Source organism: Carica papaya, chromosome 6, assembly GCF_054855325.1.
Source record: "Carica papaya isolate Zhongbai chromosome 6, ASM5485532v1, whole genome shotgun sequence".
NCBI lineage: Eukaryota > Viridiplantae > Streptophyta > Magnoliopsida > Brassicales > Caricaceae > Carica > Carica papaya.
This window is the reverse complement of record NC_142314.1, coordinates 37914230-37927500: the sequence shown is the minus strand read 5'-3', so window position 1 is coordinate 37927500 and position 13271 is coordinate 37914230. Positions and strand designations below refer to the sequence as shown.

General features: G+C 32.3%; 1 protein-coding gene, 1 long non-coding RNA gene and 1 pseudogene across 5 annotated transcripts in view; 2 read left to right on the top strand and 1 right to left on the bottom strand.

Moving 5' to 3' along the window:
• The window catches only part of LOC110807100 (uncharacterized), a 3827-nt gene extending 1308 nt beyond the window's left edge, over positions 1 to 2519 (bottom strand). Inside the window, exons 1-3 of one of the 2 annotated variants that reach the window (XR_015812792.1) lie at positions 1981 to 2519; positions 1678 to 1875; positions 816 to 1035 (exon numbers count right to left, since the gene is read on the bottom strand). This is a non-coding gene — a long non-coding RNA (uncharacterized LOC110807100). Of the gene's footprint in view, positions 1 to 815; positions 1043 to 1677; positions 1876 to 1980 lie in introns of both variants that reach the window. The other variant, XR_015812791.1, reaches the window with a different exon arrangement.
• Positions 2520 to 6644: 4125 nt separating this feature from the next.
• On the top strand, positions 6645 to 6986 carry LOC148253635 (calcium-binding protein KRP1 pseudogene; annotated as a pseudogene).
• Positions 6987 to 10633: 3647 nt separating this feature from the next.
• Positions 10634 to 13271, top strand: part of LOC110809602 (vacuolar protein sorting-associated protein, putative (DUF1162)) — a 66682-nt gene continuing 64044 nt past the window's right edge. For 2 of the 3 annotated variants that reach the window (XM_088206564.1, XM_088206562.1), the window contains exons 1-2: positions 10635 to 11166; positions 11511 to 11613. In XM_088206564.1, the coding sequence (XP_088062690.1) occupies positions 11517 to 11613 (97 nt within the window). In that variant the 5' untranslated portion in view covers positions 10635 to 11166; positions 11511 to 11516. Of the gene's footprint in view, positions 11167 to 11510; positions 11614 to 13271 lie in introns of all 3 variants that reach the window. The other variant, XM_088206563.1, reaches the window with a different exon arrangement.

Below are 13271 nucleotides of genomic sequence, written 5' to 3'. Positions count from 1 at the left end.
AAGAAAATATGCCACAGCAATACAACTTTCATCATTTACAGGAATATAAACATTTTCAACTGTATGTTAGAGTTGTTTGTGGTTGTAAGATAGATTTGAGTTTTTTTAAAAAGCAAAAATATATGAAAAAATACGTGCATGAATAAACACATTCAAGCAGACAAAATTCAATTTTCATCTTTCAAAAGAACATTAAATTTCAATTGTATGGTAGAACCGCCTGTGGTCGTTTAGCAGATGAAAGTCTAATCATCTGCTAAACGACCACAAATAAAATGACAAATGCCAGACTTACTCGTATCCATAAACACATGCAAGATGACATATAGGGTTAACGTAATCCAACAGCTTAACTTAGAATGAATAAAGTCTCAAGCGTATTCTCTATGAATATCGTTTTCCTCACTTCGCTACTTCTCAAACTAGGCATGTGGTAACTAATAACTAAAAATTTTACATATCAATGATAACTAATAACTGATTTATTAGTTAATCAAAAATGTAATTTTCCGTATTAAATTTAAATAACTTCAAAATAAAAAAGTAAGAGATTAAGTAGTATAAGATTATTTAGGTGATTATGTTAGATTAGTTAAATAATTATGTATTACATGATTGTGTGTGTTATATGCTCATTTTAATATGTTCTTTGATGTCACTGCATAAACTATTTGAAATAGATTCTGTTTATCTTAAAAAAAGAAAGAATCACTTCTTGCTAGTTTAAAACAAAATTAAAACAATGATCACATATCCACAAAGCAAAAAAGAAAAAAAAAATTAACTGTGAACTCTATAAGCATAATGAGGTGCACCTGAAATCTTATAATCCAATGAGAAGATGGAGGATTGAGCTTCAACTCCTCCGAAGCTTCCTTGATGCTCTCAAGCCCGCACCAAAACGTCAGTGCTGCAGGCGAGGTACCCGTAATGCTTGTCTCCACAACCATCTCACCATTCTCCATCTTGCCCACTTCACCCCCATATCCACCATTGTCCCATCAAATCTAATCCTTCCCTTTTCCACCCTGAACCCTGAACCCTATGAAGTACATGTTCTTTTAATTACACAATATTGATCATACATGGACGTCATTCTATTACATAAATGGAAATAACGGAATTACTTGGTGTGATTTTCGTTTTCAGCAGATAAAAATATTTCATAATTAAAACTTATAATTCAAATACTTTTACTATGCATTTTTATATTATATTTAATTATTATATTATAAAATTACTAATAAAATTATAAAATACTGAAGGATTACATAATAAAAAAAAACAATTATCATAATGGAAGAAATAATATTCTTTTAAATATATGATCTTTTAACAATATATTATAAATATAAAAGCCGTACAAATAAATTATTATTATTATTAATTTTAAAATATCAATTATTAATTTATTAATATAAATTTAATAATATTTTCATAAAAAATATTATTTTCCTACTGCATCACAAATTAACAATTTTTCATAAGAAAACAAACATTTTTAGCTATTCATTTCACATTTGTGAAAAACTAAAGTTGCTTTTTACCTGGAAAAAAAAAAGAATCACTTCTTAACAATTTGAAATAAATTAAAACTATGATCACATAAGCCAAAAGGATATATTTTGCAATTAAAAAAAAATCAACGGTCAACTTTATATGTATAATGACGCGCACCTGAAATCCTATTCTCTCATGAGAAGTAGATGGAGTATTGAGCTTCAACTCCTCTAATGCTTCCTTAATGTTCTCAGACTCGTACTCAAGCGTCAATTTCGTAGGTAAGGTATGTGTAATGCTCATCTCCACAACCACCTCATGTTCTCCATCTTTCCAGTTCACCGATATCCACCATTGACCCATCAAATCTAACTCCTTTGGCAACCAAACAACACAAAAGGAAATTTAAAAAAAAAACAATAATAAGTTAATTAATATAAAAAGACAACAAAACGAGAAGACAAAAAAAAAATAAAAAACCTTTAAATTGAAGTTGCGAGTAGAACCAATAGGAGGAAAGGGAAGGATGTTGAGAAAGTAATTGGCATCATCGAGTATAAAAAATGAAGGTTTTAACGGTGGAAGTTTATAGTGTCAAGATCATTGAAGAGAAATAGCTGGGGGGTCAGTGGGTGTGTTTTTTTTTTTGTGTTTCAAATTATCAGATTTGATGTTGGGGCTTGGAGGGGAATGGATCAGAGAAGAGAAAGTGATTGATGGAAGGGGGCTAAATTTTCATCTTTATAAGATGGCAATGACAGATGAGGCGAGAGGCAGAAGACGGCGTCTTCGAGACGAAAAAAAGATGGCGTGTTCAAAAGTTTGCCAATGATTTCACCTATAAATATAGCCAACATCTACGAGAATAGAGTTTTTTCTTTTTCTTTTATGTGTCAGCTCTTCCTTTTCCCCAGATGTCAGAAAAAATCGTCACATGTATTGGTGTTTTAAAATATATATATATAGCCAAAAAAAAGAAAAGGGTTTATTGCAGTTTTAGACAAGAGAAGGAAAAGAGACGTCTGACCTGTGAAATATGAATTGGTGTTTTAAAAACAGAGACTGAGCATTTCAAGGCTTGTGCAGGTCTCTACGTATATATATACATATATGTAGATATACACACCATTCACTACTTGACGGTGACTTCACTTTTTCTCTGTACACTCTTCAATGCTTGATGTGACTTCACTTTTTTTTTTGGAATAAAATAATTATTTTCTTTCCTTCTCTTTATCTTCTTTTCTCTCTTCAATAACTACGACTGTAAATATATACAGTCTATACATACAAATGCATTACTTGTAAAAAGCTAAGCATTACTAAATACTCCCCTATATTATCCTAATGCCTATATTATTAAAAGACAAATACAGTAGTTGTATGTATGTATGCATGAGCATTGATGTGTAGCAGCAGCTGCAGAATTGATAAGATGAGAACTTATGAAATATATTGCTATGATACCACTTTGAAAAACTTGAAACAAACTTATAGAAATCCCTTATGATCTGGTTTGAGTTCTGAGAACCGGAAAGAAAAATTTAGAGACTAAAGCAAACGTGGAGTCTGGGAAAAAGAAAAAAATGAGAGCTGTTTTACATTAATTACATTTACAGTATTCGTACGTACGAGGGTAACCAGTTTAATTACCCATTAATTACAACTAATCAATCAGTAACTAATTCAGCTAATTACAGTTTATATTATAATGTTAAATTTATATACGTTATTATTATTTTTGTAGTATTATTTTTATATATTTCTATCAATAACACTTTTAAACTATGATTTATGCATTAATTTTTTTCTAATAATTAATTTCGTTTTAAGCTACAATAATTTAAAATTTTGATGGCCCATGGGTATTTTGGATAAATACATGAATGCATATTTTTTTGTTAACGAATGTAAAACTTCCAATTCAACTCTATATCTATGCATGTACATATTATAATAATAATATAATATATAGATCTACAATATAACATTAAAAATATGTTTTATTCAATTTTATATTTGTGCTATCAATAATACTTTCAAAACTCCATAAATCTATGCAAGTATAAATTTGGTTTTAAAATACACGTAAAAATTTTAATTATACATAATTTTTGTACATTCTAAAATTCGACTTTCAACACAATTATATATATGTGTATATATATACACAATTATATAGATTACACTTAATCTTCAAACAAAATTTGGTTATAATCGCGTAATTCTTAAAAATTTCTCGTTTGTATATTATAAAAGATAAAATTATATTAACGGTATAGTATTTAAAAAAAAAACTGATTTTTTTATAAATTGAGATATCTTTATCAATTTTATATTAATTTTAACATATTAATCTACATTTGTCTCTTTCCCATAGCAACCAAATTTGCCTTTTGCAACTGCAAATTTTTATAACCAACGACGAAATGGATGATCAAACACTAAATGCCTAATTAGAAAAAATAGAAGAGTTAGTTGATCATGATAAATTTTTTGTCTAAGTTTGAAGGTTTTGTAAAGATATTTCTTTTCTGTTAAACTCTTTCAACTATAAATTAAGTGGTAAATAATTTTTATACATTAATAAACGTCTATGCCTTTGCAGTGACATAAATCGTTAGAATCATACACTTTTTACTGAAGAGATTTGTGAAGGAGGAAGCTTCCATCCATTAACTAAGGCTCCTAATACTGAAATCTATTACATTTCATTGTTTAGTACTAAGCAGAACAACTAGAGTTTTTAATATATTACTATTAGCAAAATAGATTAACAATAATTATTGTATTAAAGAACGCACATGTAGAACAAAGCACAACTAGTCTCCAATGAAACTTTAAAGATAAACTACTATTAAGTACAACAGATGTATATTAATGTAAGACAATGAGACTTTAAAGATAAACTAGAAAAAAATTTGACCACGAACCATTAACTCTTGTGGTATCAATTCTCATTAATAACAAAAAAATTAAGAGTTTAATATGCAGTTATAACGAGGGTATTAATTCTTATTTTAAAAAAATTGAAAAGTGTTTGTCCTACCCAAATAAAATAATAAAAATATGAAAAATAATTAAACTTTTGAAAAAATTGAAATGAAAAAAACTAATAAAAAAATAAACTATATGGAAATTAGTTGCGCCTATATCTCCTATAAAAAACTTTTTAATTTTAAAATTGTTTTCTTATTTATTCTTCATTATTAGACTTCTATTATTTTATATAAAACAACTCATATAAGATGATAATAAAAAATCAAGACTACTAAATATTAACTTTTGTCTTATTCTATAAACCCTAATTCTTTGAACTAAGCTAAATCCGTGACAAATAAAAATATAGAAAAGAAAAAAAAATACTAAGTGTGGTGTTTTTTTTTAAATGGAAACATTAATTTCTAGTATTTTGTTTGAACAAGCATAGAAATCGAACTAGGAAGTAGGAGAAATTGGAGCCAGATATGAAAAAGTTATTCACTTGATGCAAGGATCATCTCCTTCTTACTTGTTAGTCGCTTCAATCAAAATCAGCCATAAAGTGAGAAAAGAAACATCTAAAAAGAAAAATGATATGTCATTCACCCATGCAATGAGAAATACATGTTTAATTTTTTATCCACATCAACTCCCTGTCATTTTAGCCTTAAAAAGCAAAGAAAAACTCAAACTTCCTTCAACTCTCCGTCGTGTGTACAAAATAAGCTGATGTTCTCCCGCAACAACTTGCAGCAAATAAATGGTCCTTGACGCAAATGATAAGAAAAATATTTAGAAACTATATGTTTTATGCTAAATTATTAATGTTAAGGATAAATTATTCGTATTAAATAATAAAATAAATTATTCGCACTTAACATCATATAAAATAAAATAATAAAAAGTAAAGGATTCTACAGTATCGTAACTTCTTTGTTTTCATTTTATGATTTTAAAAGGTTTCTTCTTATTTTGATATCTGTTTTGTTTTGGACTTGCTGGTAACATTTGATATTACCTTCTTTATTTATTCTGAAGTAATTTCCTTCAATAACAATTATCTCATATGAGACTTAATACAAATTTCCAAAATTGTGTGTGTGTGTGTGTATATATATATATAACGAAGACTTCCAACTTTTAATAGAAAAATATAAAAAATTTTAACAAATTTCAAAAGTAATTTTAAGTTTTACAATTGATATCGTAAGAATTTTTGGATCCATAATTAAATAATAATTAATTATTTTAACAGACTAGCTACACAAATTTGATTGAATTGATTGATTCAAATTATGACTATCAAAATAAAAACAAAAATTTATTACTTTCATTTTCATTAAAATAAAATTAATTATCTTTGTTGATAAACAAATTAAACAAATTAACAAAAACTAAAATTATAAAAGTAAAATTTTATAATTTATGTAATTTCAAAAAATAAAATATGATTTTAAATTTCAATTATTTTTTTTTCTTGCTAACAGTTTATATTTTTAATTCAACTTGATTTAAAGATAACTTGGAGGCATTTGGCCTTGTAGACATTACAACCATAAGATGACAAACTTCAACTACATGATGAAATCAGAAATATCATCTTTCTTTCCTTTCTCTCTTTCTTCTGTTTTTTCTTGCCTTTACCATTCTCTAAATTTGACATGCCAAACCAATAAGATCAACATCTTACATACGTTCCAGAGAGATTCTGACAAACTTTAGTTTCCTCTTTAAAGGAGCACCAAACAGGGTACTGGGTGTGTAATTTTTTGGAAGTTCACGCCAGGTAGTAAAAATATATTATCAAATGACAAGAAAATGCTTGCCATGACCAAAAAATATACGGTACTTCCCGTGCAACTTCGAGGAAGGAGAACAATTTGGGGACAGAAATGGCCAGGACTTACAGGCAGCAAAATGCCGGCAACAACAACCTTCTATACCAATTTCCTCTTACCTTGTAAGGTTGTACCTTCCTTGTCATTTACAATCCTTCCTCTAACACTTGTTTTTCCTTAATAATTTTGGTCCTCACCCGTTTATTGTTCTCGTTTCACATAATAAAAGAACTATAAATATCTCTTCAAGGTCTACTCATCTTTCCATGTGCCATTGCAATGTCATTTCTTTCTCAAATCACATAAAATGAAGAAAGAAAAATAATGGCAACACAAAGCGGAATTGTGTTTGAGGATTTTTTCCCAGCCATGATTGAGAAGTTAGGAGCCGAAGGATTCACGAAAGAACTGTGTAACGGGTTCCGACTTTTGATGGATGGAGAGAAGGGTCTGATAACATTTGAGAGCTTGAAGAGGAACTCTGCTTTACTTGGTTTGCAAGGAATGAGTAATGAGGAGGTCATTTGTATGTTGAGGGAAAGAGACTTGGATGGTGATGGAGCGTTGAATGAGATGGAGTTTTGTACACTTATGTTTAGATTGAGCTCCGGTTTGATGAAGAGTTTTAGGAAATTGTTGGTGGAAGCAATTGTTGATGAATTATAGATCTCTTTTCTCTCTTGTTGCACGTACTATGTGATCAAGCTTTTTTGGAAACCCCTCACCAGTTTCTTCTCAGAGGAAAACCCTTCCCTCTCTCTCTTCGGCCTCCCTTCCAAACGGAACTCCTTTCTCAACTCTCAAAACCGAAGCTCCCATCCTCAGTTTCAAATTGCCCTTTGATTGCCGTCTAACGCGTTTCCTCTGCTTCATGCCACCTCTTGTTTCTTTTTCTCGCTCATGGCAGAAGCAAGGCCACTGTTTTGGGATCACCTCTCATCACTCTAATACTTTCAAATTACCAGAACATGGTAAGAAATCCCTCTACTTTCTGTGTGGTCACTGCCCGAACCATCCATCTGTTGTGTCATCCCTGCCTTTTGTGTCTTGCTCGACCAGTCTCCCTCGTAGCCTCTGCTTCTCTCTTTTTCTGTCGTTTTGCAGTCAAATGAAAAACAATGACAAGAGGTGCCGTTTGGGGAGTTATAAGCTAATGTTTTTTCTATCAATTGAATGAATAAAAAATGATAACTTTTTAAGGACCACTTTCTCGTCACATCTAACAAGTTGGAATAAAAGGATGCATGTAATTTCAGCATGATAGTCATACTCTACTACGTGACTGGTGAATGACCCTTCTCCGTTTCTTCAGTGAACATCATGTGAGAGAGACATCAATGAAGAGTTGCAAGGGAGTAAAAAAATAAAGCAAATACAGTATTCCATGTAAGAAGAAAATTTAGGGTTCTCATAATTGATTATTTAAAAATAGTCATAATACTTGTGAATTAAGTATGAATATTAGAGAAGAGCTACCTAACAAGTGATGAAAACAAGGGTAAATAGCAAAGAAACAATGTTGGCCACAGAGGAGGTTTCAAGAAAGAAAAAAGGCAAGAAGCAACATGAATTGTATGAGATGATTTCAATACGTGATAACTTTTTTGTACTAAAATTATATTTTAAATAAAAAATTACGAAAAATTAATTGGTCCCTAAACAGGATGTATTGAACCACACTAATCAATTCAATCTAGTTCAAACTATATTGATTATTACTATTTTGTATAGTTCTCTGTCAGCATTTAATCTGAAAATTGTTGTTTATCGGTTCAATTATCAGTTCAGTTATGAATTGATGAATAAACGTATCATCTAATGAGTCTTGAAACTTAGGTTCCAAGATTGGTAGAAAGAAATAGAAGTCTGTAAAACAAACCTTAAGACTAATAAGAGTTCCCACCAAAGTAACCCACTACTAAATCAATCCATCAAAGTCAAAATAATAAACAATAGAGAAATTGAGACTACTCAATAGTTAAAATGTCTTTCTTATGTACTAACACCAAAACCAGTCGTCTAAACATAAAAACTATAAACTGTTGAGTTTTGGGTTCCCTCTTATATGGAAAAATCCAAATATTTTTTAGTCCACTTATTTTTTGGCTCATTAGAGTTATTAGAATTTTTTTTTTGTATACCACTTTAACTATAAAAAATAGTATAAAAACAAATTTTCGGCCACCAAAATAAAAAGTGAACAAAAAGGGAATCTTTACTGAAAAATTACATCCAGTGTATTTTCCTTCTTTCCACGATCAGACGGTGATATTTAAATGGATCAGACTGAAATTTAGTAGGTATTTAGAATACTCATTGTTCTTTATTCCGAATTGTGGAGATCGATTTTCGACGTTTAGATTCCCAATACTTTTAGTTCAAAGTTATTATTCACGTTTTTCTTCCCTGCATCGACCAGTTTGAATTTCTCTGACGATTGGACGATCATTGGTAGTTTGATGAGGCTGAAATTTGGTGAGCATGTTCGGAGTGAGTTGTTCTTTAATCTGAACGGTCGAAATCAAATTTGAATAATCAGAACACATCTGTTTCACATGAACAGTAGCTGCTTTGGTGATATTTCTCTATTCTCTTATTTATTTCTTGTTATTTGGTTGATTTGTTGTTGAGTATTTATTTGAAAATTATAGTGGTTACTTATTGTTGCTGTAAACATTAATTTTTATAGTAAAACTCTTTTTTACTTGACTCAGGAGAGGTCTCGAGATTTTTATCCTTCATATTGAAGGGATTTTCCACGTTAAAAATTTTGATCTTTGTGTGATTGTTTTTTAACATCTTGAGGCAAATTTATTTTAACTGAATTTTTACTTAATTTTCACACTTCATAGATTCATTCAAATGCTTCTATAAATAAAAATAAATTGGTACAGCCAACTTATGTTAAAGGACAACCAAATGAAAGTGACTATCTTACATTTCCATAAACACCAAAGGCATTAAACAAGGTCCACAAAGCACATACCATCAAAGCACTACCCAAAATTTTCAGAACACATGTTTAAACACAAACCAGTAACATTTCAACTTTCAGATGCCTCTGTGATATCTCATTGCCTCCTCAGCAAGTCTCGTACTATGAAAGATCTGCAATAGAACCAATTGTTTATAAGACCAATCTACGCTTCAATTGGTAAAATGTGCCATCAGGTAGAATAATAACAACATGCATAAGAGGAATAAGTATAAACCATAAACCAAGGAGTTTGTATTGAACACAATGGAATTCCAACCAGCGAATATGGTGAGTGATATGTTAAGTATAAACCCTAATCCCTAAACCCTAAACCCCGAAACCTGAACCTGAACCCAAGAACCGTGAACACTGAATCCCGAACTCTGAACCCCGAACCCGAGACATGAAACTCCATACCCCGAACTCCGAACCCCGAAACCCTGACATCTCGAAACCTGAATCTCGAACCCCGAATCCTGAACCTTAAACCTCGAAACCAAATCCCAAACCCTAAACCCAGAACCCTAAAACTCCAAACCCCCAAATCTCCAAACTCCAAATCCCAAACCCAAAATCCCAAATCCAAACTCTAAACCCTAAACCCTAAACCCGAAACCCAGAACCCGAGACGCGAAACTCCATACCCCGAACTCCGAACCATGAAACCATAACATCTCAAAACCTGAAACCTGAACCCCGAATCCTGAACCCTAAACCTCGAAACCGAATCTCGAACCCTAAACCCCGAACCCTAGACCCCCAAACTCCCAAACCCCAAACCCCAAAACCTCAAAACCCCAAACTCCAAACCCGAAATCCTAAACCCTAAAAACCCTAAACCCTAAACCCTAAACTCTAAATCATAAACCATAAACCCTAACCCCTAAACTCTAAACCCTAAACCCCAAAACCCCAAAATCCAACCCAAACCCAAACCCTAACCATAAACCCTAAACCCTAAACCCTAAACCTCTAAAGCCTTAAACCCGAAGCCCAACACCCAAAATTCGAAACCCTAAACCCCTAAACCCTTAACCCTAAACCCCTAAACCCTTAACCCTAAACCCTAAATAGATTCTTATTATATGTTATCACTTTAACTAAATATATTTTAATTACTTTTATTATCATATTTTTATTTTAAAGTATATCTAAAATTATTTAGATGTTTTAATGGTGAAGATATACATAATTTCGTATATTATTATATTAAATATAAAATTATTATTTTTTCTCAAATATAGACATATTAATATGCTATCAAATTTATGCTTGAAAAGTTTATTAACTGAAGCCTTTGGGCAGTCTTTTTTTTTTAAATAAAAAATAAAAAACAGGCTTTTCGGTCCGTTATTGGAAGTCCGTCGTAGCCCACCGTCATTCAAGTCCTTCAGCCCATCGGCTCTTCATGACGATTTGAAAGAGGGGAGATAATTGGTGTCTGTGAGTCGTTGCAAGAGAAAAAGGGGGGAGTAGAGAGAAACAGTCGGCGATTTTTGTAGGATGAGGTGCTTTGGGAAAGTCAGGTTCGTGAAGAGGCGAGAGGGCGTGCTTGAAGGATGGTTGACTGTTGGAGCAATTGGGAAGTACTATATTTGATTTATGGGAAAGATTGACAGAAAAATGAAGGTTCTGGAAGGAGGAAGGAGGAAGAAGGATAATGGAGGCCGGAAAAAGGAGAGGACTCTCGTGTTTAATGAAGAAAGGAGATAAATGACGGTGTTTTTCGGGTCTTAGCGGGCGAAAACCGACAGGCCTTTCCTTGCTTCGCTTCGCACCTTGGATGCTGTATCACTAGATAGGATGTATCTTTCTTTCATCGTTCGCGCAGAAGTCCGTACAGGCTGAAGAGGGACTCTCTCTTTTAACGTAAGCTCTGACTCAACGTTGGATACCTCCTTTTCAAGTAGTTCTTTCAGAATCTGTTGATACGAGATTGAGATTCAACCAATAAGAGATAGATTAATAAAGTGCAGTCTATGTGACACAATAAAACGATGGGAGAAGGGGGATCTTTTTTCTTAGTGTTTCTTGGGATCACTGAAGGAAGATAGAGCGGAGAGAGCTGAGCTCGGGTAGAGGCAGAAATTTTGGGACTCACTCATCTGGATTTTTAATGTGACTGTATAAACAAATCCCATTGGTGTGGGTGTCTATGAGGCATCTATTGTGTTCGCTTTCGTTTCTTATTGTTTGTTATTCATTGTTTTTAGGAAAATATGTTTGAAGGGCTTGTTCGCCAGCTATTGTTGGGATATTTGGGCCGTTATGTAAAAGATATCCACAAAGACCAACTGAAAATCACAGTTTGGAATGGTAAGTTTATGTGTTCCTATGCTTCTATAACTTGTTTCTATCTGGGTTTTTAATGGACCGTAGTTATGAATTTAAAATTATTTTTCGACAGATGAAGATATTATTAAGAGATTGAAAATTGTTGGAGAATGAAATTGTTTCCAACATAGGCTTTAGGAGAATAAATGATTACAGAATTACCTTCAGTGAAAAAGATGATTTCTTTGGATCAGTTTAGCATTTTTTTGGCTATAGTCTTAATATCATGTTGGTCCTCTCGTGTTGCCTGCCTTCTCTGTTGTGGAGACCAGTATAGTGGCATTAGTGGGAAGAAGGGAACCTTAAATTTTGTTGCTCCATCGAGTAGGTGCAATGTTGAAACGTGTTAACATTCTTTGTCTTCTTTTTCCTTTTGTTGCTTTTATTTAATCTCTCTGCATTGCATGGGTGTTTTCACAACAGGGGAGCATGATTATTCCCATTGTTGCGAGGAAAATTCTCCTAATTTGCCGCAAGATGTTCTCCGTTAAATTTCTGAACGTTTTGGTATTCTCGGACTGGTCGCAAGAAGTACACACTGCCCCCTTCCGTTATATGTGCCTGACTTGCACACACTTTGGTGACAACATTAGGCTTTGGTAGGCGGACAATGTTCCTAATTGTTAGGAGGGTTTTAAGTTTATGAAAAAGTTACAATCCCTTATGGGTGAGTTGCAAAAGTGGAATAAAGAGGTTTTGGGGATATTAGAGGAGGAAGAATAGGAATGTTGGTTTAGATGTCTATTCTTAATTGAATGGCCTTGGATACTCATATCGATGATGATCAATTAGTTAGGCTATCCTCCCTTATGAATGATTTTTGAGATATTCTTGTGAAAAAGGAAATTAGTTGGACGCAAGAATTGAGGATGAAATCTACTTTTATTGCTTTAGTCCCTAGAAAGATCATTATGTCAAAGCATCCTTAGAATGGTAATGTCACCTCCCTCATTGCTAATTTGGGGGGGGGGGGGTTTGGGGGGGTTATGGAGGAAGGCAATAGGTGGAGGAATTGAGGTTTGATTTGTGAACTAGGTTTTGGAAACGCTTATGATTGTGTCAATTGGGTTTTTTTTGAAATAGTTTCTTTTTTAAATAAAAATGTAACGTGTATGTTAACAAGGTATGAAAAAAAAGGGTACCAACCCATAAGCATAGAGATTTACAAAGTAGTTAGTACGTCAATGATATCCCCAAAATTCTCATTGCTAATAATATCATGACCCAGGAAACTAGTTCCAAAAAAGTTAATTCACCTATCTCTTAATTTATACAAACCTAATTATTTTCCATCAATGACTAGCATTTCTTTCTTTTTAAAGAACCCAATTTTGAAAAAAAATAATTACAAAAGAGAACAATGCTTTTGTTGAGACTCAATTGGGGTTTCTTTTTATTGATAAAGTTATGGAGAGGAAAGACTTCAATGTTAGGCGGGGAAGTTAGATTACTGTTTGTCTTACCTTTGTATTTTATGGGCTGGTTTAGAGAGCTTTGAGATGGGGAATCTTCTTTCCCCTTTCTCTCAATAATTTTGGTTGATATTCTAAGTGGTATGCCTTTTTATGGCATGAAGGGAGGCATGATTGAGGGGCTTAGTTTGTGGCAATATAGATAGGTTTCCACCTCCAATTTGTAGA